The sequence below is a fragment of the Bos taurus genome, chromosome 7 (assembly GCF_002263795.3).
Source record: "Bos taurus isolate L1 Dominette 01449 registration number 42190680 breed Hereford chromosome 7, ARS-UCD2.0, whole genome shotgun sequence".
Taxonomy (NCBI): Eukaryota; Metazoa; Chordata; class Mammalia; order Artiodactyla; family Bovidae; genus Bos; species Bos taurus.
Window position 1 is genome coordinate 6,628,370 of NC_037334.1, and position 27,611 is coordinate 6,655,980.

The window sequence follows — 27,611 nt, forward strand, 5'->3', positions numbered from 1 at the left end:
TGAAGCAGAAGCTCCAATACTTTGGACACAGATTGCAAAGAGATGACTCATTGGAAAAGACCCTAATGCTGAGAAAGATTGAAGGCAAAAGGAGAAGGGGGTGGTATAGGATGAGATGGTTAGAGAGCATCACAGACTCAATGGACATGAATTTGAGCAAACTCTGGGAGATAGTGAAGGACAGAGAAGCCTGGCATGCTACAGTCTATGGGGTCGCAGCAAGTTGGACAAAAGTTAGTGACTGAACAACAGCAACAAACAATGCAATGTAAAATGTGAAAACCTTGCCACCATGTAGATCCATTTATCCACCCCCCCCCAACAGCAGTGTCTCTGTTACAGTTGTCTTAAGAATGTAACATGTCTAAATATATTAAATGTCTTAAGACAGTATTATAATTTTTGCTTTAATCCACTGTATCAGTTTTAAACCAGTTTTACAGTCAGTTTTAAACCCGTCAGTTCTAAAGGAAATCAGTCCTGATTATTCATTGGAAGGACTGATCCTGAAACTGAAACTCCAACACTTTGGCCACCCGATGCAAAGAACTGACTCATTGGAAAAGACCCTGATGCTGGGAAAGATTGAAGGCAGGAGGAGAAGGAGACGACAGAGGATGAGATGGTTGGATGGCATCGCCGACTCTATGGACGTGAGTTTGAGCAAACTCTGGGAGTTGGTGATGGACAGGGAAGCCTGCCGTGCTGCGGTCCATGCAGTCACAAAGACTCGGACACGACTGAGCAACTGAACTAAACTGATCAGTTTTAAAGAGGAAGAAAGTAGTTGTTACTTTCACCGTATAGTCACCATTTCTCAAGTTCTTCATCCCTTTCTCAAGATCTGGTTTTGCCTCCTTCAGCCTGAAGAGCTCACATTAGCCCTTGTATGCAGGGCTGCTTTGTTGCTGTCCTTGAGTGTATTTGTGGCCAATCTAGTATCATTTTTCCTTTTGGTTCTTGTAGGATGTTGTCCTGTTATCTTCTAGTCTCTGATGTTCTTAATGAAAAGTTGCCAGCCTTTCATGTAGTTGTTCCCTGCATGTAACATGTTCCTTTGGTTGTTTTAAAGAACCTCTCTTTATCTTTGCTTTTCAGTAGTTTATGTAGGGTTTGGATATACTTTTCTTTTTATTTATGGTGCTTGGGGTTTGCTGAAGTTCTTACATCTATAAATTAGGTCTTTCACCAAATTTGGTATGTTTTCAGCCAGTATTTCTTCGAAAAAATTTTTCTTTTTTATTCTCTCTCTTTGTGGGATTCTAGTTACACAGGTGTTAATATTATCCTCAAAGTTCCCTGAGGCCCTGTTTTTCTTTTTTTTTCTCTTTTTTTCCATCCGATTATGTAATTTCTACTGATTTATCTCAGCTTCAGTCCCATTTTTGTCCTTTGCTGGCTAGCTAATCTACTGACGCTTTTATTCTGGGTACTGTAGTTTACAGTTTTAGAATGTCCATGTTTCATCTGTGTAGTTTCCACTTCTCTACTAAGATCTCCTATCTTGTCGTTCATCTGAAGTGTATTTTCCTTTATCTCATTAAGCCCAGTCACTGCTGCTGTAAAGTCATTCTCATCTGAGAATTCCAGTATCTGGGTCATCTTGAGATTGTCTCCACTGATTATCTTTTTCCCTTGAGAATCACATTTTTCTTGTTCTCTGTATTTTGAATAACTTAGAGATATATCCCGTGCATTGTGCGTACTCTGTTGTGGAGACTTGATTCTGTTGCATTCTTCCAAAGAGTGTGGATGGTTTTGTTTCAGCAGGCAGCTAACTGGTGAGACTCACACTGTAGTCTCTCCCTGTCTGGCCTGTGGTTTCATTCCTGTGGCCTTAGCTATAGGCTGCTCTGAGTCTGCCCACCCACACACAGTGTAGGGGTCAGCCTGAGATCTGGGCGGAGCTTATCATGGAATTTGGGACTCCCATTCTCTGCCTCTCCTTTCTAGACCCCACATCCCGCCCCCTCTTTTTAAGCTTTGGAAAAAATAGTCTTTTAATAACTGTTTTATCACCATGTTAAGTCATGCAGTTACAAGGTAGTTAGAAATTTCTGAAAGGATATTATTGTTAAAAAAAAAAAAGAAAAGTTCATTCTTAAATAAATAATATCCAGCACTTCACTGGGACACTGCTGTTCAGAAGGCCCTGGCCAAATAACTCCCCAATAAAACGCAGCCTCAGGTTGTTTGCAGCCACCTGGGGATGAAGCCATGAGCAGAAGACGAGGCTTCTAAACGAGGACACCAAGTCGGGGCACGTCGGGGCCGCTGGCAATACTCAGCACCGCCGGCCAGACTCTAGAGAAGGAGTGCAAGCAGGTTTCTTTCTGGGACACTCTACTTGAATTATTGTTCAATTAGTCAACACAATAGATCTTCATAAGAGAACAGTTGATTAACATGGTAAGGATGTTACTTAATATTCTTTGGATTATATGTTGTAATTATGGTCAGTAAATTCCAACAGTCTTAACAAAAATAGCCTGCCTCATTTGCAGGTATGAAGACAGCTTAATTCTCCACTGGGCTTTTTGTTTTTTGCTGGGCCACATCCCTTTTTCATGGCTGTGGCTGTCCTGGGATTCTCGCCTCTGAGCTTCAGTGCAGAAGGACAGTGAGTTTTCTTTTGGAGTCCGTAGCCTCTCAATATTCTCAGACTGTAGCCATCAAGACGGAAAACCTGGGAGTTCCCTGGTGGTCTGGTGGTTAGGATTCAGTATTTTCACGGCTGCGGCCGGGGTTAAGTCCCTGGTCAGGGAGCTGAGCTCCCACAAGCTGAGCAGTGGGCCAAGATGAAACAAAGCCTGGAAAGCTCAGCCTGTGCTGTGTGTTTACTGCCAAATTTCAGTCCTCTTCCAAAGTCTTGCTGCTTTGATTCACTTCTATGTCTTCAGGTGATTGCTTTTTTTTTTTCCCCCAGTCCAGGGTATTTGTTGGTATTACATGCAGGAGTGGTTGGTCTGTTGGACTCTGCCAGGATTTGGTTTAAATCACTGTGTCCTCCCCATGGCTGGGGCAGATATCCAGAGAGTTTGTGGTTGAATGAATGGGTGATGGGCACAGGAACTGCTTTTCACTCTCTCCTCTGTCCTTTTCATTCAGCTCGACCCCTTTGAATCCAGCGATCCGTTTTCATCCTCCACTGTCTCCTCAAAAGGATCAGGTGAGACCAATGGCTGCTTTTACTTCTCACTCGTCCCTGGGCAGTAGAATGGCCCACCTGTTTCCAAAGCTGGTGCGTCCTCAGCGTTTGTGTGGTTAGTAAGTAGCACCCAGATCCTCACCCGAGGCAGTGGCCCACGCCACGGCCCTCGTCTTCCTGAGCGGGAGCTGGCATCTGCTGGGAAGGAAGCTTGGCTGTAGGGATTAATTCGGTAATAACACTAACGTATTAGTTACTTTTTACTCGGTCTTTCTTATGAATGTTTGGTTTGTATGTTTGGCTTTTTTTCCTAAATAAATCCAAAGGTCTGTTGAGGCTTGTCCTATGGGCGCTGGGTTTGAGGGACCCTCCCTTCACAGCACAAAACCCTTAGGTGCCGCTAAGGGAGGGGAGCGTTTGCGGATTGCACCCCCGCCCCACCTTGCCTGTGGGAACAGGCCCCACTTGGTACTGCCACCTTGCCTAGCATCTTGGCTTGTTAGTTACAGAGCTTGACTTCATAGGTGGGCTTGTGGGCTACTCCAGGAAAATCACACCACCCACCAAAGGAAAAATCTCAGCAGAAATCTCTATCCACAGATGATGTCCCCACATGAGCCGTGTGGGCGGCAGTCCCTTCCCTCTCACTCCCCCTTCCTGGTCCAGAAGGACAGACACCAGGCCCTGTCTGTCCTTCCATGGGGGCCTTGTCACTCCTTCCATGAGTGTGAACGATGCTGGCTGGCAGCCCAGCCACAGGGCTGAGTGCCCCTAGCTCGCGTGGCCGCAAACTGTCTGGCTGAGCCGCACCAACCACAAGCCAGAGTGGGCCGGGCGGGGCGGGGGGGGGCTCCTGGTTGAGAACCTGCACCAGAGTCACCACCCCACAAGCAGATGTGACCACCCTGGCTGTGCTCTGGTGCCGTGGGGAACTGGGAGGCGACGCGTGGGCTGGCCCCACGAGGCGTGCTCCTGAGCGCGCCGTGACTCTGCCTCTCCCGGTGCTGCTTGCAGGTCCCTTCGGAGCCCTGGACCCCTTCGGAAGCGGGTCCTTCAGTAGTGCTGAGGGCTTTGCCGACTTCAGCCAGATGTCCAAGGTAAAGCTCTCGCGTGGAGCCCCTGTGCCTCTGCTGGTGTCCGTGTGCTGCGGTCGCGGTCGTGGTCTTGTGGCTGCCGGGCATGGTAGTTTCATGCCACGTATGTATTTCCTTGGCACCTGTCGAACTCTGAAATGCAGAATGCATGCTCACGTGACGTCGTGAGTGCACAGACAGGGTCTGGAAGGTGTCCATGGCTGTGGCTGGACCCATTTCCCTTCCTCTAAGTGGTGCTGCCAGAGCCCTGAGTCCCCCCCTGCCCAAGCATAGGTGCGAGGGGCTCCCTCCTGCCCTCGCTGGTGTCTCACGACCTCAGGTGATAAAGTCTCCCAATGGCCAAACAAAGCAAGAAGGTGTTGGGCACAGGGGCCAGGCCTGGCGTGCAGCCTGCGAGGCCAGAACAGGGGGCCACGGGCCCACACGCAGGAGATGTGTCTGGAGCTGCCTGTGGGCAGAACCCGAGAAGAATGTGGAAAGCGAGGGCTGGGCTCAGTCGGTGAATAAATACGCGGGTGAGAAGTGAGCTGTTCAGGAAGGCCCCCAAGTCACTCCTGTTCTGCCTGGGCGGTGTGTGCGTGGCCGTAATTACCTGAACTGACTGTAAATGTAGCCCCACACGTGGTGTGATCACACTGTCGAGAGGGGCTCGAAGGAGGTGTGCCTGGAGAGTTAAATCTTTACATAGCAAGAAGTCGGTAGAGATTGTCCAAAACAGAGCAAGCGATGAGAGTAGAAGCCCATGACTCTGAGGTACATTCCAGAAGAAACTGCTGAGATGTTGAAAACGTTGGCCGTGGGGAGTTGATTTGCAGCTCCTGTTCTCCGTCCTAACCTTTAGCATCCCTTGGTTTCGACTGCGAGCCCGGGTTAACAGGAGTTTAGCGAAGCGTTCGGTGTATGTGTCTTGGCCTCGTCAGGAGGGTGGGGTCCCCTCAAGGATACAGAACCGGGTGCAGCACAGCCTGTTGAAGCCCCCGTGTTCTCCACTTATTCCTCCGGTTTTTTCCAGCCACCTGCTCCCGTCCAGGTGGCCCGGGCTCCATGGCCACTGGGGCACTGGTGACCACATGCAGATACAGTTCCTGTCCCTGATCTTGCCGCTTAGCTGGAGGGTCGGGGGGTGGCTGGAGAACGAACCCTGGAGCGTGTGGGAACAGGCACCCACAGCCTGGAGTCCCGTACCTCCCCTGACCTTGCACCCTACTGCCAGCTCCTCGGAGGGGCATCCCTCCTGCTTCACTCAGCCTGAGGGGCGCACGGCTGTCTGGGTGCTGAGTGCTTGTGGTTAGCGACATGTGATTGTGGCATGTGGCTTCCAAGAAACGTTTGAGGTTTTGTTCAGGTTTTCAGAGAAGCGCGTGAGTGTAAACTGTCGAGGTAGCAAATCTAAGTCCTGGCTGGAGGCAGAGCATCTGTTTGCCCATTGGCTGCCGTGGGAGGGAGCCTGGGGGTGCCAGGGTTTCCGTCCTGTCTCCTTCCAGCGCCTGGAGGGAGTCACCCTCCTGTGGGAACTGGGACACTTGTGGTCTGGGATCGGCCAGAAGGGACCAGAGCCCAAGATGTGCCTTCGTGTTCACCTGTCACTGTGTGGCTGTTACATGCACTCCCCTAGTGGAGCTGTGTGTCCTTGGCTTATGTCCCTGCTTAGCGGGCGGGAAACTATCCCCTGAAATGAAGAAACCTCTGCCACGTGGGGGCGGCAGTCTCCAGGGAAGGGGCTCACGCTGTGATCTCAACCCAGCACGAGTGGGCCCTCTCCCCCAGAGGCAGGGGAATGAGGGCGAGCAGTGCCCCCGAGCTGGGACCAGGGGACAAGGACGAGGCGTGAGCCAACCCTCTGTATCAGGGAGTGGTGGAGGCTGTGTGGAGTGGCCGCCTGGCGGGACCCGAGCCGCCGCCTCCAGGCAGCACCCACCTGCGTCTCTGCTAGCTGCAGAGGCGACCCCGAGCCAGGCACTTCAGAGCCTGGCCCTTCCCTCTTGGCGCGCGTTCTAACCTACAGTTGCGTTTTCCCTCTTTTATTCCACTTTCCCTCTCCTTGATCTCGTGTCCCGGATCAGGCCACACACACGTGCACTTGTGACTTCAGAGCCAGCGCCCCTTCCTGTTGGTGGCATTGGGCGGGACAGGGCTGGCTGGGGCCGTGGAAAGTTTGTCCAGTTCTCCGTTGTTTTGTTTCCACGATCCCATCAGCTCCTGATCTCATGCCGCTTGCCCAGCTCAGTTCAGCGCCCTAACCTCATAGGTCTCTGTTTTTCCCTTTTGGTTCCCTTTCTGTTTTTCAAGAACAACATTGTGTGTATAAATAAAATGCCGAAGGAAATGAAAGTAAAGTGGCAAGAAGGTGTTTTTTTTAAGTGCTTGGGGTGTGTGTGTGTGTGTGTGTGTGTGTATGTGTGTTTTGAACATCGCTGTCTCTTCTCCACCTGAGTGGGGTGGGGAGGCCGTGCGGGCTGGCGCCCTTCCTTAACTTCACCCAAAGCTGGAGTGTGCCCCCGCTGCCCGGCAGTGCTGGAGGAGAGAGTGCCAGCCAACAGTCCGATCCCCTGGCCTCCTCTGGGAGTTGCTCTGGGCCTGTACCCTTAGTTGAGGTCCCCTCGTACCTGAGGCGGTTTTTCTAGGCAGTATTACCTTGCGTTAAGAACACTTTCCCCAAAATAGATCTCAGAAAGCATCTGAGAATAAAAACAAGACTCCAACTTAATTATTTCACCCCTCCCACCCTAGGATTTTTTTTTAAAAAGCCAGCTATGAAATACTTGACTGCCCTTTGTCAGCCCATTTTCAGTTGTTTTTCAAGCATGCATTTCTATTTAGGGCTTTTTTTTTTAAGTTGAGAGTCATTTGTTTTAAGTCAGTTTTTTAAACTGTAAACCTTTTAGAGCTGCGTCTTGTATAGTAGCTTTTTTGTCTGTGCGTTTTCCTTTTTTTTTTTTTCTGTTTTTGGAGCACACTTCACTATAGCCTAGCCAGAGAGCCCCTACCGGCTTTACTGAAACCCTTCTAAAAATAGCAACTTTCCCTGAAGCTGCAGCCTGAGTAGGAACCAGTCAGGTCCCAGAGGAGGCTTCTTGGGAAACTTCAAGTCATGAAAGTCAGGATTCGGAAATGACGCAGGCTTTTTGGTGTCAGAAGTGATAAAACTCCCTGCTGTGGGCGAACTCTTTCTCCTTGGAGCGGGTCCACCAGCCACGCGGTGGGTTTAGACAGATGGCGGGGGGGGTGTGCGGAGGGTCAGCTTGGCCCACGGTGTGCCCAGCCAGTCGGGAGGCTCAGTGCAGTTCGCGCTCAGGGTGCGGTGCACAGGCCGGGTGGACGAGGGCCTCACCATGCGCCATGCAGCTCTGGGGGCGGGGGCTCTGCACCCAGAGGCTCCCAGGTGTCCCTCTGCACCCCTTCCCCAGAGCTGGAGCACACCCAGCTCCCAGGACAAGAACGGGTCCACGCAGGGGCCTTGGGAGCTGGTCACGCCCCCTGTTTGCCAAGAAATTGATTTTGGTTCTTGCCTGCTCGTCTCAGGTTGTGGCAAGCGTGGAGAGAGCTGTCAACCCGGGGCGTGTCCTGGGAACAGCAAAAGCAGAAGCAGCGCGCGCTCTCATCTCAGCGGCTGCTCCATCTTCTTTCCCAAACAGCAGACCCTAACCCACTCACTTCAGAGCTGAGCTGCAGGTCCACGCTGCACCTTGGCTCTCCGGCTCGCTCAGTCTGGGAAGGGCTCTGTGGATGACAGGAAACAGCAGAAACACAGTGTCGGTGGCCAGCGGGCATTTGCAGATTCTTGCGGGCATCCAGGGGAATCCTAGTCACATCCACATCCTCGGCATGATTCTGCTTGCGCTGTCTCTGCTGATGTGGTTCAGGTGCCGGGTGGAGCCGCTTATGCACTCCCTTTCAACTTCTCGCCCAGCCCTGCGAGCGCGGGCCAGTCATGATGGTCATTTCACAGAAGAGGAAACAGAGGCACGGAGCCGGGACCGGGGCCTCCAGGTCCCACCCTGAGGTGCTGTGCTGTCAGCAGGCCATGTCTCCTCCCAGTTCCTTAGCTTCCCTGCCTGTGAGATGGAAGGGGTGGCCAGAGGACTCTGTCCCCAGGCCGGTGGGACGATGTGGTGAGACCAGCACAGAGTGGACGTCTCCTACCCTGGGGCCTTCTGAGGTTCTGGGGGAGGAACTGGGGTTCCCAGCGGTCCTGGCTGAGGGTGCCGCCGCCCTCTCCAGGCCCCCTCCTTATCTCTGTGGACCAGCCGCCTCTCTCCCACCTGAAACGAGTATCTGGGACTAGGTACGAGGGACAGGGGTGGCCGCATCTGTGTCCCCGTGACCACGACCCTGTGACTGATGCCCGCCCTTCTCCCCACTGCTCCATCCACGTGTGGGAACCAGGTGCCTAGGGAAGTCCCCAAAGTGGGCTCTCCTGTCCCTCGGCCAGCCCCTCCCCCCGCACTGGGGAGAGCATTGCAAGCGCCCCTCCTCGCGCCGCTGCGTGCCCACCGTGCGTCTCCTTTCCTTTGCTCTCTTGAGGATCATATCAGCGCTTTCACTCCAGTGTCCACTGCTTCCCTTTGTGTCCAACAGCTCTGAGTCTCCTCTCTACTGTTCCCTAGTTCTTTTCTGTGTGAGTGAACACGATCCCCCACCCACAGAGAGAGCGGTCTCCCTTCGGGGCGCCACTGGTCCTCTGCGCTCATCTGTCCGTCAGTGGAGGTTTGTCGTGCCCAGCGCCGTGCTGGGGCTTCAGGAGAGGGAGCCCATATAGACGAGTCCTTGCCCGCCACGGGCAGGTGTGCGCCCTATCGGTGCCTCTTGCCTTTCAGGCCACTCAATTAAGACAGGAGGGTCCTGGCTGCCTGACCCTGGTGTGATAAGCTGTGTCCTGTCAGCTCCCCCTAGGACATCTGAGCCGGTCCAGGAAGGTGTGGCAGGGAGGGGTCTGGGGGTGGCAGTGAGCTCCAGCCTGTCTCTGAGAAGGAGCACGGGCTCGGTGGATGGGAAGGGCTGAGCGCCCCGAATCAGGGACCCTGTATGTATGGAGGCCTAGGGATGGGGCACCCGGGGCTCCAGGCGTCAGAGAATTGCCAAGAGAGGGCCCACTGCAGGGGTGAGGCCAAAGCATTGCGCAGTGAGGGGTTGGGGGGCTATGAGGAAGGCCCAGTGTGCCTTGAGGAGTACTGGGAGTTGCCTTTAAGCTTCAGGGCCTGGCCACGTTCCTGCCTGCCCATCTTCCTGCCTCCCTGCCCACCTGCTGTGTTTACCTTCCCTCCTGCCTTCCTGCCCACCCATCCCTCCAGGCATCTCTCTGTGGCTGGTGTGATGTGGTCCAATTTGGGTGTGAGATGGTAGATATCTGGGGGGAGCGGGGCGTGGGTGAGACTAGGGCTGGAGGAAGCCCGTGGAGGGTCCAGGCCAGAGGCGACAAGAGCCCATCAGAGGTGGCGGTGGCTGTGCCAGTGTGGGTGGGGTGGGCTCCAGCTTGAGTCCCTGGGGGGGCAGCTCAGCGGCACAGAGAGGGTCTGGTGCCACTCTGACTGAGTGCCTGATGCTGACCGAAGGGAGAGGGGTGGGACACGTCTCTGAAGTGTGAGCAGGAAGCCCCGATACCCCCAGGCGGGTGGCAGGGAACAGCTCCCCACCCCCACGCCCCACCGCATGACATTAGCCCATCAAGGCGGTGGGTGTTCCTGCTTGCTCCTTGTGTCTGCCAGCTGCCCCCTTGTGGGCCAGAGAACGCCGTCTGTCGAGGGTGGAGGAAAGCAGGGGGCTGGCAAGCAGCCCTCGGGCCGAGCGGGGGCCGTGCCGCACAGCGCGGAGGGCTCAGTGGGCGTCCCTGCCTCCATGTTAATGATTGTTTCTGCCTCTCTTTTCGTGTCCTCTCTTGCAGCCCCCAACTTCTGGGCCTTTCACCTCCTCCTTTGGAGGGGCAGGATTCTCAGATGACCCCTTTAAAAGTAAACAGGACACTCCCGCTGTGCCTCCGAAGAAACCTGCTCCTCCGCGGCCTAAACCGCCGAGCGGTCAGTACGCTTCCTTCTCTTGAAGCTTCCTGCCCACCGTCGCTGGGCGGCGGGGGATGGCGGGCCCCTCCGCTCACCAGCCCAGAGGGTCCGTGTTCGGAGCCAGAGGGGCTCCCCTCTGCCCGTCACGTGGCTCTGCGCACCCCATGTGCCTGGAAGCGCCTCCGGTCCCTTCTATCCTCGCCTCGTCCTGTGGGCCCCTGGGCTCTGGGCTCTGTGTGGGGCTACAGAGTGGTCTTCAGAGGCCGGGGGCTAAGAACCCTCCTGGCGGTTGGCAGAGCTGCTGCGTGGCCCCTGGCTCAGCGTGCAGTTGTGGCTCCTCCGACCTCCCCACCCCTACTGAGCTCTTTCCCAGGTTGGCTCAGGGGGGGCCCAGGGCTGGGGGCGGCGGAAGCAGTGGCTGAAGCCACTTCATCCCTCCTGTGCCTCCACATTGGTTCAGGACTTGGGGAGGGGTGGGGCTCTTCCTTGGTCATGTTTAACGTGAGAGGAGCCACATGGCTTGGGGCTCCCTTGCCCTCTGCTCCTGCCCCAGCATCTAGGCAGATAGCTCTGAACAGGGGGCTTCCTGCAGCCCTTCCTTCTCCTGGTTATGGGATGTTGCAGGCTTCTCGCAGCATTGAGCCCTCTGAGGGTGCCAAGGATGGTTAGCTCATGCAGGGTACCTGTCTTGGGTGATGGCGATGGTTCAACAGGCCAGGTTATCAGACTTAAAAGCAGGAAGCTGTTGCTCCCAGTGGCAGAAGGATTCACTGCAGTTCCCCAATCGTTAGTCTGTTCCCCCTTTGTGGTCTGCTCTGGTTCCCCAGCAGAATCCCCTGTGCTGTCCCTAAACTGTAGCTCATAGAAGAACCGCGCCTTCCTGCGGTCGTGCCTTCTTCTCACGGCCTCCTCTCCTGGTCCTTTCTGTTGGAAGGTGACTCTCTCCTTCCCACCTGAGTGCACCCTGCCCCTGCAGTCAGCCCCCAGGGCCTCCGCCCACACCCTGAGGTCACTAGGTACAGGGGGTCATGAGTTCAAGGATGGCCAGCCTTCCTACACCCGTCACTAGAACCTCACAGAGGGGAAGCCGTTCAAAAACGCACCCTCCCCACTCCTGTCGCCTGCTGGCAGGGCCTTGTCTCAGGAGGACAGGCCCTCCGCCCACAGTGCCCAGTTTGGCCTCCTTGTGGATGGGACACGAGAGAAAGCACGCCCAGTGGGTGGGGTGAATTTATGACAGATTTTCTGTAAACCATGCTTCAAAGGCATTCACCCTGAAACGGGGTGGGGAGTTGAGGGGGAAGCAAGAACTGTGAAGGAATTCCCTGCTTCTGCGAGAAGCCGCTTACGCCTTAGAGGCTGTGACCCTCGAGGGACGCTGGCTGGTCTCCTGACGCAGTGGCGTTGGGCCTTCTCTATCAGAAAGACGGGAGCCATAGCAAACCTGTGCACGCAGTGACACGCTGCACGTGTGCACGCACACGCTCTCACACAGTGCCTGCATGCGCCTGTGCACACACGCACACACACACCCGGCAGCTCAGCATCTGTTGGGCCTCGTGGAGGAGCTGCTCTCCTCGCTGGCTGCGGCAGGCGCCGAGCTTCGTTCTCAGGGTTTCTTGGAAACATTCATCTCAGCCTCCTCCCCTTCCCTGAACCAGCGCGGGGGTGCCTTTGAAGTCGCCCTCGGCTGGCACCTCCCCTTGTGTCTCCCTCAGTGAGTCTCCCCACCCACCGCGGCTTCTGCTCTCAGTGTGCCGTGGACTTGGAAAGCAGAGCCCGCTGGAGCCGCAGCTCAGCTCCTGGGGGCTGGCTCCAGGGCTCAGGCTTTTCAGAGCCCTATCCGTGTCGGGGGAAGTCTGGGCGTGTAACCCGGGGGTCTCAGGCCGCCTCTGCTCGTCGTGGCTTTGGCCTGCTGCACCCTTGCTGAGCCACAGCTGGCCAGGTGCCCCAAGTATCCTCTTCACATCATGACCCTCAGGGTGCAAGGTCACGACTATAAGCCCACCAGATTCTGGCAAGACCCGCAAGACTGGACAGGCACCATGATGCTGTCTTATCAGAACTGGAGAGGGAAGGGAGAGGTTCACGTGGGCGCCCGAGGTCACACAGCAAGGGTGGGCAGCAGGGCCAGCCCTACACCTGGTGACCCCCACCCCCTCCCAGGCCTCCCGCTCCCCCACGCCCCCAAGCTGTATTGAGAACCACGCCACGAGCTTTGGGTGCTCTGGACAGCAGCCAGCCTGTGTGCAGTGCTGCACCTGTGAGCGGCCACTCTGTGCCCGCATGAGGCCTAAACATCTTTCGTCTGATTCTCTTACCTAGAAGCAGTGGCTGAACAGGAAACCCCCGCGCTGTACACGTTGCTGGGTGGTAGGTACACGCTGTGTGGCGGGTGCTGTGAGAGCACTTCCAGCGGTGCTTCTGCTGTGATTCCACACTAACCTGTAACAACCGGAGACTGCCGGCTGCGTCGATGCCCCGCGAGGGCCGCCCGACCCAGCAGGCGTCATTGAACAGGGTGGATGTTGGTGGCGGGCATGCACTTGTCCTCTCCAGGCTACTTCCCCGATTGGGGGATTGGAGCCCAGCCGTGTGCACGGCCCTCTTCTCCCCTGTCTACGTCACAGGGAGCAAGGCCTCTTCAATTGGAGCCACCTGGCCGTGTCTGCTTATTAGCAAGACAGGTCAGCAGATGAGAGTCAGAAAATCCCGCTTGGAATGTTTGTTACGGAAGCTTCGGGCTCAGCTCTCGCTCTCTTGGCTCCTGCGATGGGAAGCAGCCAAGGGGATGTCCACGGGTGGTGGTGGTTGTCTTTGTGAGGAATCAGAGTCCAGCAGTTGGCGAGTGAGGGCTTCTTGCTGATCCAGCCCTTTCGTGCTTGGAGGGGCCACGTGGCCAGCGCGTGAACGTGCCGTGTTGTCACGGTCAAGGGCCACCGGACGTGTGGGGGTGTTGGTCCGGGGAGGGCGAGCAGGGAGGGGCTGAGGCGGGTCCCCTGCTCCCGAGGCCGGGTGGCCTTGGCGGCGGAGCCATGACCCCTTCCTTCATGGAGGTAGGTGAGCAGACAGTCCAGCCAGCCGGGTGACTGTGGCTTTTCTTACATACACAGCTTCATACCCACACTCCAGAAACCATGAGGAAGGAGCAGGCTCACCTTCACCACTCTGTATGGGAAATGGGTCTGATTGAGCACACGCCCACTCGAGGCTCACCTGGAGGGGACCCAGAGCTTCTGGAACCCCACCAGGTCTTTGTGTCTGGAGTCAGCTCCGACGTGTGAGGCCAGGAGAGGCGAGTCTGATGCTGCCTCCCTCGGGCATCTGGGTCCCCTGTCCTGCTAGCATCCCAGGAGGATGCTTGATCAGACTGGTTGCACGTTCTGGCTGCTTCCGTTTCCCGGAGGGGCTCTGGGCAAGTGTCTTAACCTTGCCGAGCCTGTTTCCCCACCTGAACTCGGGCGCACCTGTGGCCTAGCGTGTGGCCTCTCTGGTAAGTGCCTTGCACAGCTGATGAGCGTCGTGACGAGTGTGGTGTGTACCCACCAACCCGGCCCTGGGATACAGGGACCAGGACTCAGGGCCCTCCTTCCCCGGGGAAAGACAGAGGCTGGGCCTGAGGCTGTCATATGCGTACAGGGAGTTCTCAAGGGATCCTTTTCCCCCATGAGTTGGCAGTTTAGCAGAAATCTTTGCAGCCGAAAAAAAATAGCGTGGGTAGTTGAACTTCAAAGAGGGCTCCAGGGTCCTCTCTGGCAAAGCTCAGCTGTCGTCACTCGTGTGGGACCAGGTGGATGTTTGGGTCTGAGTTAACTCCTGGCTTTGGGGATGCCAGCCTTATGCCCCAGAGGCTGCAGTGTTCACAGCCTGTGGGAGCTGAGTTTTGGTTGCATCTTTAAGTTTGATGAAAGATTAGCTGACATGAAATCAACACACAGCGTCAGCCTGTGGAGTCACGATGGGGATCCCACCAGCCGGGAGCCTCACCAGGGTTCTCTGGGAAAGAGTTCTGGCATCCGAGGCGCATGACTGGAGCAGCCCTCAGGCCGGCCATCTGCTCTGACCCAGGCCAGAAAGCTTTGCTCGAGAACCTTTGAGAATCACCCTCTGGGGCAGTACATGGCGCTCTGGAGTTGGCACTGAGTTCTCTGAGCCCAGAGGTGTTTTCTAGAAAGGTCTATCAAGGTATGCAGTAACAAGCAGGTGTCTGTTTGGGTAGAGACTTGGTTTCTTCTAGGCAGATGCAAAACAGACCACTCTGGCAGCCGCCGAAACCTGTCAGTTAGAATTAGCGCTGGTACACCTCCCCCAGGTAAACAGCGGTGTGCTCTCTGCAACGGACCGGAGATCGAGATCAGTCAGAACTCACCGCCGAAGAGTTTCTAGGTAAAAGTTGTTGATTTGCAAAGGGAGAAACAGATTTTTTTTTCAAGTGCAGGAAATGGCTGTGTGGGTGTCAGTGATTGGGCCCTCGCGCCTGCGGCGACAGATAGCGGGATCCTGTGCCCTGGGCCCCACCCTTGCCACTTCCTGTAAGCGCAGCCCCACATTGCGGTTCCTGCAGCGCCTGGGTGACACCAGCTAGCGTGCCTTCACCGCTAACCAGCCAGTCACCTTTAACCTCTCCCCAGTTTAATTATTATTACAGCTAATGACCTTTTCACCTGCAGAATAAAGCCACGCACACTCTGGTGGTGTCTTTCTGCCCCCTCCCCCTTCTCAGTATCCTTCCAACCCATACCAGACAACGGGATACTATTTAATAACTAGGGTCCTGTTTGATTCAAGTGATTCTGAAAAAATAAATAAATCATCATTTCTCCCCTGGAACCCGAGTCCCCTCCCACATCTGTGACTGACCCCACGTGGTAACAGAACAGGGTCACAGAAGGTGGCATCTTTCTTCTGGCGCCTTTCTGGTGTCTGCCCGCCCCCGGGGCCGGCCCATCCGCCCGGTGGTCAGCTTGGCCGTCCCGGGAGCTGCCACCCGGGAGCCAGCTGCAGAGGAAGCCTCGGGCCCCTCCGTGGCGCCAGCCGGGGTGTGTGCCCGGCTCTGAGAGGCCAGGCAGCGTGGCGTGAAACCAGGGCGGTTAAGCAGTGCCCCTGTGGATCCCAACCCCTTGTTTATTGCGCAGGATCCACTCTGAAAATGGCTTCTCCAGTTGAGCCGTAGCGGTTAGCACCTCGGCCTTGAACTTAACTACTTGAATTCCGTTCCCACGATGATTTCAGAGAGATAATTCAGTGGGTACATGTGATAGTTCTAGAACAGGACAAATGCAGTTCATTGCCAGCTCGAATGTGGAAAAATGCGACAGTTGCCGGCCAGCCAGGGTTGGGGTGCTCCAGGGTCGGGGAGCTCCAGGGAACCTCAGGCACCCAGCCTGGTGGAGCCCTCCTTTTCCCGTGGGCTGCCCCCCACCCCCGCCGCCTATCAGGAGCGTCCGTGCTGGGACTGGGCAGGACCCCTGACCACAGTGCTCATGAGCCGGCTCCTGGCCAAGGAAAGAAAGTCACTTTCCTCTCAGCTTCTTAAGGTGTGAAACGCCTGGAGACGAATTGTTCTCTGGGGTGAATTTCTGTTTTGCAAAGTCGGCCGAGTTTGAAAATAGAAGCGTTTGCCTGCCTTAGCCCACGCCCGCCCTCCTGCACCCAGAGTCGCGTGGTGGATTGAGTGGGAGTTCAGTGACACGCTTGTCACCTGTTGTATAGCGGGGTGAAAGTGCCCAGACCTGGGGGGCCTGGAGCAGAGGAGTCGGGGCTCAGCCTGCTGGGGTCTGGGGGGCTTTATAGCAAGGCCTTGAGGTGGGGTGCAAGAGCCTGGACTCCCCAGTCTGGCGTCTGTGTATAGGTGTGAACAGACAGCGGCTACCACCCTGGCCCTGGCACCCCCCTCGCCCACGGCACAGGCCCTGTGTACCTCCCCCAGCCCCTTGGTTCTACCTACAGCAAGGTGGGGGGGACCCAGGGAGACGTTCCCCACGAGGTGCTGGCTTTTCTGATGGGGTGAATGTTAACCCCCAGCTCTTCACTCCTCGCATTCAAAGCACTGAGTCAACCCCGCTCCTGCCGCCACTGTCAGCTGAGAAGCAGCACGTGTGTGTGTGAGTGGGTGCTGGGGACCAGCCCTCAGGAGCGCGGGGGCGGGCGGGCCCCCCACTCCAGGCTCGCTCTCCTTTCTCGCTGCCCCCACGCTGGGAGGGCTCCCGGTGGGCTCTGCCCCCCGCCCCTGACTCCAGCGCACATGAGTGCTTTCTCACCTCTCCAGACCCGCCGCACAGCACCCTGGGGACTTTGTTAAATGTGGGCACGGCGCCTCCCTGCCCATGCCGAGGTGGTGTCCTGGCTGCACGGGCGCCGCTCTGTAGGGAGGAACCAAGGCTGGGCCACTGCGGCCCCAGGGCTCCCCCCACCTGGCTGTAGCTAGCATCTCCCTATCCCCCCAAGGCACCCCAAAAGGCCCCTCAAGGGGACGTGTAAGGCCAGCACACGGCTGACTCAGCAGAGTGTTGCAGGCGCAAATCAAAAAACAAATATAATTAAAAAAAAAAAAACAAATTTTAAGACCTGCCAGGTTGTATTATTTTTGTTGTGAAGGCTGATTTATGGTTTGTAAACTCATTGATAAGTCACGTACCCCCTCCCCGTGTTTGCCACAGAACCAAAACAGCCCCCGCCAGGTTTCTTACGAATGTCTTTGGAGTCCTCTGTGGAAACCTCTTAAAAAGTGTTTTTCAGTCCTAAGGGAATCTGTCCTTTGAGGACCCCAGAAGTGTGGCGACACTTTCCCCTTCTCGCCTTCTCCCTCTGACCGGGCAGTGACCCCACTCCCCTTGGGCTCGCTACCTCTGACCACCCCTGGCACCTTGCAGAGGGTGAGACAAGCTCATCAGGTGTGGGGGTGCCTGGTGGATGATAGTAAATATTTGTTCAGCTTTTCTCAACAGTTCAGAACCAAACCTCATCCTGCTCCCTTCAATGCATTCAGCAAATTTGTCTTAAAATTCAGTAAATATTTTTAGTGGAAAATCTCAACGTTGTGATGGTGGGGACCTCAGATTTTATCTTGCTGGGGCTCTGCTGCTTGGCACGGCTTTGATCTGTGGGGTTTGCCTTCTCCTTGCGTGTGCTTGAGCCAGAGTGAGTGGGCTGGAGTCTGCAGGGCTCCTGGCTGGCACACCGCTTGCGTGGCCCTGTGGGTCGTCGCCCAAGAAGTTAGGTCACCTCGTCCCACCAGAGGGGGCTGGGTGTTTCTCTTGTGCGTTGCTGAAAAGCGATCTTTTTCAGCAAATAAAAAGTTTCCGAGTGATGATGGGTGTGAAAGGTGAAGCTCTGGACAGCCTGCTTTTTCTCTTCCCCCAGTTCAGCTTCTTCGCTGGGTTCAGGGGGCAGGAAGGGAGCAGCCAAGGTGACAAGGAGGGCACCTCCACAGCCATAGCTCTCCCGTAGTACGACTTTCAGAAGTCTGGCGGTTGTGTGGGTGCGCCGTGTTGTGTAGGACGAGAGGCAGTTGTGTGGGTGTCCTGTGTTGTGTGGGACGAGTGACAGTTGTGGGTCCCGTGTTGTGTGGGACGAGTGACAGTTGTGGGTCCCGTGTTGTGTGGGACGAGTGACAGTTGTGGGTCCCGTGTTGTGTGGGACGAGAGGCAGTTGTGTGGGACGAGAGGCAGTTGTGTGGGTCCCGTGTTGTGTGGGACGAGTGACAGTTGTGGGTGCACCATGTTGTGTAGGACGAGAGGCAGTTGTGTGGGTGTCCTGTGTTGTGTGGGACGAGTGACTGTGGTGTGTGTCCCGTCTTGTGTGGGACGAGTGACAGTTGTGGGTCCCGTGTTGTGTGGGACGAGTGACAGTTGTGGGTCCCGTGTTGTGTGGGAAGAGTGACAGTTGTGTGGGTCCCGTGTTGTGTGGGACTAGAGGCTGTTGTGTGGGTCCCGTGTTGCCACAAATGGCAGCTTGGGAACGTCCTGTGTTGTGGAGAGTAATAGCTCAGGTGGGGCAGCTGTCTTGACCACAGACCTTTGTTTTTTATTTTTGTGTTTGGTTGTTTTTGTATTTATCTCTCATCTACAGAGCTGCACTTTCCAACTGCAGCCCTGAACCTTATAAACAGAGCCCAGCCACTATCTGGTCGGGATGAAACACACACTCTGGCTCACGTCTGCTTTTGATTATGTTCTGTTCATCTGATTTATTGAGACCCTCCCGCAAGTCACCCAAACGTGTTAAACTCTCCTTCGAGGTAAAAATTTGCAAGCAGAAGAGCCTGCCTTCCTTCAGTGTTCACGTTTGTGAGTCGTGGGGGGGATTGTATTCCACTGTTTTCTCCCCTCCCTGCCGACTCTCCGGGCTGAGACCTTCCCGGAGAAGCCAGGAGGGGGAGGTCGGCTCAGGGCTTCACGCCCTCCAGCGCCCCCGGCCTGCCAGTCCCCGATCCTGGGTGCTGGGGGCCCTCTTGGTCTCGGAAAGTTCAGAAGCAGGAGAATTAAAAATACTGCTCCCAGGGTGGGGCCGGCCAGCAGGGTTTTTTTAACAGCACACACCGTGGTAAACCATCAGGTTCATATTGTTTTTGCTCAAGGCCGTCCTGAGTGCGGTTTCGGTGCACCGCTAGGGTAGCTGCTGAAACTGCTGCGGTTTCAAATCAGCCGTGTTCTGTCCTGTCTTCAACCTTGGTTCCCCACCCTGGTAATGAAACCTCCTCTAAGTGCCAGGGAGTCACCAGGGGGCTCGGCAGCTTCCAGCCCCGGGCTGGGGGAGGGTCTTTATCTGATTGTCTACAGTCACATCCTCCCGTCCACTCAGGCCTCCCTGCCCTGGGCAGATGTCTAGGAATGACAGGCCAGGTGTCATCCTGGTTATTAGTTGTATACCAAAATTTAAGGCAAAAAAAAAAAAAGATTTGTGCTCTCTTCTCTGAAACACGCCCCAGACAAGCCTCTTTCCTTTACTCTCAGTGCCTGGAGCCGCAGAAAGGCGTAAAACGGGCGGCAGGTCTGCCCAGGGGCACGGAGGCAGATTGGGTTACCCTGTCACGTTTAATATGAGCACCACTTCAGAAAAAAACAATTAAGGACCTAGCAGAAGTGGTTACATAAAAGCAGGAACCAGCCCCAGAATGTATGAAAAGTGCAGCTGCTAAAAATAAACGGGGGCGCAGAGTGGGAAGTGTTGTGGACCAAGGGCAGTCAGGGCAAGGGCGTCTTTTGTAAAAGGCGTCTCTGCTCGTGAGCGTCGTGTCAGGCCAAAGCCGGGAGGCCACCAGTTTTGCACGTGTGAGGTCCGATAACTCAGCCTCTATGCCCGAGCACAAAAACAGATAACCGAGAAAAAACCGTTTCCCCCACCACCACCACTCCAAAACAGGAGCAGTTGATGTGCCCTGGTTTCATATTAACACAGTCATGATTTCTAAATAACAACGGTTTCGGCAACCAAGCAAAAACCAGGCCCCGGGCCTTTCGTTCTTGGGTGTGAGTGCCTCCTTTCAAGATCTCCCCGATTGATCATCTCCATGCCTATTAGAAACCTCAGCTTGACATTCTTGCCGGCTGGATTCTTAACTGCCTCCCACCCTCCAACCTCTGCCCCCAAAGTGACTGAAAAAAAAAAATCCCCCAGACCAAGAGAGGAAGCTCTTCTTAAATGAAAAAAAAAAAACAAGGCACAGAAGTGGGTGATGGTGTATTTGAATATCTGCACTGTTGGGGTCACTCTCAGGGCCTGGCTAGGGTCAGCCAACCCTGTTATGCGTGCTCAGATGTTTGCCGTGCTGGACGGCATGGGGAGGTCTGCCTGATGGAGGTACCTGTGGGAGGGAAACCACGGTAGCCAGGCTGCAGGGACCATGCCAGCTGAGGTCAGTGTGCCCATGCCTCAGGATGCCATACCCCTGGGCGCCCCAGCAGAGGTGCATGCATCGGGTTGGTTGGCAGGTGAGGCCTCGTCCCTTGGGGCCTAGGGAAGGCTGCCGGTGTCCCAGGGGACCCCGGCACAGGGTTCGCTCAGGATCCTGTCTATTCACAATCAGCCTTTGGTGACGCCACCCCTTGGGGTTTGGAAAGCGAGGCAGGGTCTGCATCTGGGTGTACGCTGCGGGGGGCTCTTCTCTCGGGGGGCACGCCTGGGCTGTGGTGCTGCTGCACTGCGGCAGGGGGAGGCCGCATGGAGGGTTTGAGGAAGCCCAACAGGTGGGGGCCAGTGCAGGGAACCCGGAAGTTCAGGGGAGGCCACCCTGCCCAGGGGCTACATATGCCCACCCACCACCCTGCTCGGGGGGCATCTGAGCAGCTCTGCACGCGGGGTTCTCAGTCTCCTTGTGGAGCTCATGGGGGACTGCCAAACTGTCCTGCCCTCTGGGTATTGGAGCCATGCCAGCCTGGCGTTGGCAGACTGATAAAACGTGATTTACAAAAGCAGACAGCCCCCTCACAGGCTGACCTCAGCTCTGGTGGCCGTGGAGAGCGGACACTCCTTTACGCCGCCCGAGTATCCTAGGGCCGCCGTACCACATACTGCAGACCGGGCAGCAGAGACAGCCGAGACAGAGCGTCTCAGAGCTGTGGAGGCCGGAAGTCTGAGATTGAGGTGGAGTCCGGGTTGGCTTCTCCTGAGGCTGCTCTGGTTGGCTTGTAGACGGCGTCCACCCCTGTGCCTTCCCGCGGCCTCCCCTCTGTGCATGTGCGTGTCCTGCTCTCCTCTTTTCTCCCGAGGTCACCAGTCCTCCTGGATTAGGGCCCATTCAGAGGACCTCATTCTAACTTAATTAGCTCTGCAAAGATCCCTTGTCCCAAGACAGCCACATCCTGAGGTACCGGGGGAGAAGACCTGAGCATAATGAATTGGGGGTGGGGGACCAGTTCATCCCATCACAACCCCATTTCATGGATAAGGAAGCTGAGGCTGAGGGGGGCGGTTGCCGTGTTCCTCCCCATCTTCCAGGGGTCCACGGCCCACTGTCTCCAAGGGCTGGGCCAGGAGGGCTGAACACAGGCCTGGGGAGATGGTGGGCCCAGGCACTTAAGGCAGAGGGACTGTCTGGAGAGAAGCCCTGGGCTGGGGTCCTGGGGAGCGAGGTATGGCTCGGGCCCCTGGAGGGGTGTCAGGGGACAAGGTGGGGAAGGGTTTTGTGCGGGCTTTCTTAGTTCGTCACGGTGGAGCTTGCACGTTAGAAAGCTGTGTTCAGTAGAGCCGTCTGGGGAGCGGGGACACAGCTGTGGGCAGCCAAGCGCTCTGCCTTCTGGAGCTCATGATCTCTTGGGCAAGAGAGAAAATACACAACGAGTGACCTAATGACAGAGCAGGACGGGCTGCAGCGGTGTCTGCGCCAGAAGTGGGGAGGGCGGCCTCTGAATGTGCGGCACCCCTGTGGGGAGGGGCGCTCTGGCCTGCAGCAGTGAGCGCAGGGCACTGCACTGAGCTGGGGAAGGATGGCCGAGGCTGGGGTGGGTGCTCCCAGAGAGCTGGAGAGAGCTCAGCAGGTTCGGCGCAACTCTGAGTTAAAAGGCCACCTCGCTGAGTGCAGGGGCCCACGGGGCTGAAAGCTGAGAGAGTGAGCTGCCCAGTGGCTGTTGCAGGGCTGGTTCCCAGGGACCCAGGAGAGGCGAGGACCACTTGCCTCGGGTGGTGGTGCCACTGTGGGGACCCAGGCTCCCGGGGCTCATGCCCATCCTCCTTGCCCAGGGTGCCCCTGTGATCTGCGCGGCTTCCCGTTCATTCACGGCTCCCGGCTGTACAGCCTGGAGTTGATGAGCTGCGGGGCAGGGCTTGCCTGATCCCTCCCGCCTGTGCTGCCTGCTCACCTCCAAAGAGGGGCTCTCCTCTGCCTGTGGTGCCAGCCCAGGGGGCCCGCGCTCACCCGTCAGCTCATCCCTCGGACCAGGGAGTAGGCTGCTGTGGAAGATGGGCTTGGGGGAGGTGGCTCTTCAGCCCGGCACCCAGATCGGGTCTCCCTGTTGTCTGAAGCCCACAGGGCTGAGGTCTGGGAGGGAGAGCAAAGCCAGCAGCTAGGAGGACAGGTCAGGGAGGAGCATTTGGTGCTGGAGGGGGAGCAGCCCGAAGTCTGTGGCTCTGTCACAGATAGAAGAGGAGGGACCAGAAGTCTCGACCTGTATGGAAGGTGGGGTGTGGGCACAGCCCCCAGGACTTCACTTGAAGAAGCCAGTTGCCCTGGGGAAGAGGGGCCCTAATTCCTACTGTCTTGCGCAGTGGACTTGGCCCGTCCTTCCGGGGAAGTGTCCCCGCCCCAGCAGGTGGGGCCCACCCAGGGGTTTTGGCAGAGAGATGTTCGCCTGGCCCACTGAACCTCATGGTTGATTGTGACCTGACTTGTGGCCACCGGGAACCTCAGAGAGCCTCCCCAAGTCTGCAGCCTTCCCCCTCCCCGCCCGTCTAGGTCAGGGTGTCTCCTGTCAGAGCCTGGGGCAGGTACTCGGAAGGTCAGGCTGCAGTGGGCACGCCTCCTGACTCATAGCCCCACCTCCAGAAAGTGTGTGAAAGTGTGAGTCGCTCAGTCGTGTCCAACTCTTTGCAGCCCCATGGACTGTAGCCCACCAGGCTCTTCTGTCCATGGGATTCTCCAGGCAAGAGTACTGGAGTGGGTTGCCATTTCCTTCTCCAGGGGATCTTCCCAATCCAGGGATCGAACCTGGGTCCCCTGCCTCGTAGGCAGTTTCTTTACCATCTGAGCCACCAGGGAACGTCTCTATAAATAGACACAGGTGGGTGAGGCTGTGCTGTTTGTGACAGTAAGAACCTGGGAAGGCCAGAGGTCAGCATGGGGGCCCCATGAGGCCACGGGCAAAGGCATAGTCCTTTGATCCAGCCTCGGGAGGTGACGGAGAGCCGGGTGCAGAGCGGCCTGTGTCTCAAGAGCCCTGTGCGAGCCTCGGGAAGTCAAGACTCTCAGCGTTTCCTTAAACACGCAGACAGAAACCAACAGCAGCTCTCGGGGGCGGGGGTGGCTCGGGGCCTCTGTGTCCCTGCCACACTGCTGGCATCACCCGCCCACCCAGAGGTCCCAGCTCAGGTGGGAGGGGGCGTGGGGATTTTCACCAGCGCTTCTGGTGGGCTCCGCCCCCATCTCTTCTCTGTGGGCTCTCCTGGGGGCAGAACCACGTCTCCGGTGACTCGAGGTTCTGAGTGAAACTGATGGAGTCGGGGTGGCCTTTGTACCTTAGGGCCACCCAGCTGCTATGTCAAGTGACAAGTAAAAAGACTCGTGTATCCAGAGGGGCCTGAGGTCAAGTGGTCACAGGCCCCACATATGCCGAGCCCCGCTTGCGCCCGCAGTAGGGCATCAATCATGGACTCTGACCCCTGACCCTTCATGCCCACTTCCCAGACAGAAGCAGGCCAGCTGGGCCTGAGGCCCTGGGCCTGGTCTGGGTCTCAGAACTCAAGGGGACAGAGGCAGAAGTCCTTAGGGACCCCTGGGAACCCTGAGAAATGTGGCCTTAGGAAGCAGCGTCAGAGAGTGTGGTTTTGGAGCTGGGCCTGGAGGTGGACGTGTGGGCAGGTGGCGTGGCAGAGGCCAGCAGGGTGGAAAGGCAGGTGCCCTGCGCTCAGGCGCTGCAGACAGGTCAGGCGTGACTCAGGGTCAGGGCCTGCCTCTGGACATGCAGCCTATGTCCAGGGTTCTGTATGGAACGTGGCCCTCGGCTTTTGGCTTCTTCTCGCACATTAGTTTTAAAATTGCAAGAGCAGAACATGGGCAACTCAGTTAACAGATCAGAATCATGTTAAGTGTGCCCTAGCCTGGGCTTGGACACAGAGCTGCCGAATTGACCGTCTCACCCCAGGGTACCTTAGTTACCCCAGGCAGCTGTTGGGCAAATGAATGGCGTCAGGCAGGAACCTGGCCTCCAAACCCAGCAGATCCTGGAGGCTCATCCCATGGGCCCCCCTTGCCAAGCAGGCCTGGAGAGGGGTCTGGTTGCTCGTGGATGGTTCTGACGTGTTGGCAGGACTCACTGGGAGAAGCCCCTTGTCCTTGGGCCACACCCCCCAAGCGTAGCCTCGCAGCCTCATTTCCCACCAATTCTAAACACCTGTCTCCCATGTCCTCGTGGAGATCTACCTTGCTGGGACCTGGGTCTCCCAGAGCCACCCTCTTGGCAAGAGCCCACAAAAGCCCAAAGCCTGCCCCCTTGGAGTCAAAGGGACAGACGCAGGAGCCGGAAATGAATTTCAACCCAGGATGAATTTAAACCCAGGATGGCCGAGTGGGTTTGTCTGGTGAGCTGCATACAGACCCTCACCACTAACATGGCTAACTCTACATCACGTCATGAAACTAATTCCCCATCCTTCCTGTTTAGTTGCAAGTAATCCTCCACCCCCCCCCTTTTTTTTTAATTGGGCTCTTACAGTCATCTTTTTCTGCTCGACCATGACTTTGTAAAAACTCAGTGTGATCGTGAATGTGTTGCCCTGCTAAAATGAATCACTTTGAAACACGCCTGCATGTGAGCTTTCTAAAGATGATGTAAATTTTAGCTGTGGTGGGTGGGGAGAGAAGGGTCATCTGAATTGGTTTTCTGAGACCTCCCACAAAATCATTAAGCCTCCGGGATAAAGGAAGAGGAAAGCGGAGACCCATGCCAATTCCCCCTGGAGTCCGTCCCACGAGCCACATTCCAGCTCTTTCCAAGTGAAGGATAGAGTTTCCCAGGGAGCTAGCACCCGGCTCCTCAGTCAGGACTCTTGTTCTGTCCCTGGTCAGTAACTTGTATTTCTTTTTCTTTTTTTTTTTCTCCTAAATTTTCCAGGTAAAAGTACACCCGTAAACCAGCTTGGTTCTGCAGACTTTACCGAACCCCCTGATCCATTCCAGCCACTTGGGGCCGACAGCAGTGACCCGTTCCAAAATAAAAAGGGGTTTGGGGACCCGTTTAGTGGAAAAGATCCATTTGCTCCCTCCTCTTCAGCTAAACCTTCTAAAGCCTCCTCTTTGGGCTTTGCAGACTTCACCTCTGTAAGTTGAGTTCTCTGCCTTCCGTGCCATCCCCTCCTCCCCCCTGCTCCGCTTGCAGCTTCCTTGGGGTTATCATTATTATTATTATTTGTCTCTTTGAAATGGCAAAGCTCCTTCTGGCCCAAGTCTCCCGGAACCTCACACCATCACCCATGTTATTTATTCTGTACTGTTTCTTGCTGTAAGAAAAAAACGGTTTCTCAATAAAAGAAAAAGAGCACTGGTTTGGATACTCTGTGATGAGGATGCATTTACCTTCCAGCAGGATGGCCCAGAATGCCCGTTTCTTTATGTTTCACGGTAGACTCTCTGTAGTAGTTCTGTCGCCCAGAGGCTTTTGTGTTCGTTCAGTTTTTTTTTTCGGGGGTTGGGGGGAAGCCACCACGTCAAACACTTCTGAAGTACGAAAACAAGATCGCTAAAGTTAATCTGGGTGCTGCTGTCCTAAAAAAGTGTCTGTGCGAGAGTTCTCATGGTCCCAGTTTAGGGCAGCAAGGATTCAGGCAGATCACACCAAGGGAAAGCAGTTTGATTTGTTTTAAAAACACTTTTTATCAGCTTTGGAGAAAACCGAAATGCAAACGAGAACAGCTGCTCTGAAGCCCCTTTCTTGTGCAGGGAGAAGAAAAAAAAAAAAAAAAACAAAACCAAAACTCAGAAAGCCGTTCAGCAGCGTGAAATGCCTTTTCAGAAGCTAACCCGGGGATTTTGAAAGCCTGGCTCCGTGTCTCAGTTTGAAAAAAAGATTCCAGGCTGTAAAAGGCTTTCATGTTAGTGTGCTTTCTGCACCTTCGTGAGTACCCAAAGATCTTGTTCTCAGAGAGCTTCAGATGTTGTTTTCCCAGAAACGGTTTCCCTGTCCGTTGCGCACCTAATATTTTTTTGAAAAGGCTTTCTTCGCTTGGTTTGACAGAGAACCTTGTTTCCTCGTTAGGTGTGAGATGTATTGTTTATAGATGCTCCAGCTCCTAGAATGTCTATCTTAAAGTGAGCACCGCCGTTCCAGTGCCCAGGGCATGCCTGACTCATGTCAGATCCAGCTCATGCACAGCTAGGCTGTGGCTTATTGACATCGCCCAAGATGCTGACACGTTCCTGGCTCTTGGCAACCTGTAGATATTTTACAACTGCAGTTGGCCCGGTTTTGTTGACAGCTAGTGCACGCTGGATATATACAAACGGTGACATTGTTAAATAAAAGCCAGAAACAAAACCCGCTTTATCTACAGTTTCTTGAATAGCACCGCTTTTATTTTTTGGTTAGAAAAAAAAAAAATGAAACACTGATGGAAAAAAATTGAGCTATTCACGTGTGACTTGGGTACTGTGTTTAGGGTAGGGGGGAAGGGTAAGTGGGTTTGAACAGCAGTTTGAAGAAATGATTGTTCTCTCTCTGAAATGCACAGTTCTATTTCTTACAGTCCCCCTCCTGCCACCCAATGGCTGGTTTTTGGAACACTTTTTTTTTTTTTTAACCCCCCAAGATTTCAAGTTATCATTTAGTTCATCATTTTTGGTCATTTCAAGCACAGTTGTTAACTTCCTATTTTAAAACACCCATGGGGTTGAGTCACCCTTAGTTCCAGGCAAGGAATTGGGTTCTGCCAGTTCTCAGGTGCAATACAGGAGACCTGGGTTTCATCCCTGGGTTGGGAAGATCCCCTGGAGGAGGACATGGCAACCCACTCTAGTATTCTTGCCTGGAGAATCCCATGGACACAGGAGCCTGGCGGGCCACAGTCCATGGGGTTGCAAAGAGCTGGACACGACTGATGGACTTGCACTCAGTCTGCAGCCCTGCTGCCTTACGTTTCAAATCGCCTTTCCCACTTCGGGCGCCCCAGTCTTCCTGGGGAAAATCAGCTGACTGGGAGGTTCAGCCCCTTGTGATAGGACAGGAAGTGGGGGGAGAAAGGACATCTAGCTGATTTGTGTTATCCCCTCAGCCATACAGAACTGTTCCACCTCTGGGGGCTCGGAGTGTCTTTCATGTTCGTGGTGTCCAGGGGTTTGGTCCATTGCCCGATGTTTTCTTTGTTCACTGGACCTGAGAGATAGGTGCCAACTGAAAGAAGGCCAAAGTTGGTTCCTCGAGTGTGTGTGTTTCAGCTTCCCGGGGGAGACGCAGAGTGGTCTCTTGACTGCTCAGCAGCCTGGCAGCGTGACTCTCAGATCAGACGTTCTAAGCGTGTGGTCAGGACACGTTGTTAACCCATGCAGAGGCAGCTTGGTCCGCGTTGGCCGTCAGGGAAGCCAGTGTCACGCATGTACCCAGTCCGCTCCCCACCCGCTTGGCGCCCCAGCGCTGCCACTCTGGAACCCTCTGATTTACAGACCCCGAGTTTCCATCAATGGGTTTCTTGTGCTTGTAGCAGCTCACAGGAAACCTCTCTGGCGTTTCT

The 27,611-nt window shown here is 55.5% G+C and overlaps 1 protein-coding gene across 13 annotated transcripts in view; it reads left to right on the forward strand.

Annotated features, from left to right (window-relative positions):
* EPS15L1 (epidermal growth factor receptor pathway substrate 15 like 1) overlaps positions 1 to 27,611 on the forward strand; it is a 106,179-nt gene that overhangs the window by 75,261 nt on the left and 3,307 nt on the right. For 9 of the 13 annotated variants that reach the window (XM_010806555.4, XM_059887997.1, XM_059887998.1 and 6 more), the window contains 5 exons: positions 3,109 to 3,169; positions 4,163 to 4,245; positions 10,124 to 10,256; positions 12,564 to 12,611; positions 25,004 to 25,209. In XM_010806555.4, coding sequence (XP_010804857.2) covers positions 3,109 to 3,169; positions 4,163 to 4,245; positions 10,124 to 10,256; positions 12,564 to 12,611; positions 25,004 to 25,209 — 531 coding nt within the window. Of the gene's footprint in view, positions 1 to 3,108; positions 3,170 to 4,162; positions 4,246 to 10,123; positions 10,257 to 12,563; positions 12,612 to 25,003; positions 25,863 to 27,611 lie in introns of those variants that run through there. The other 4 variants (XM_024993958.2, XM_059888000.1, XM_024993963.2 and 1 more) reach the window with 4 other exon arrangements.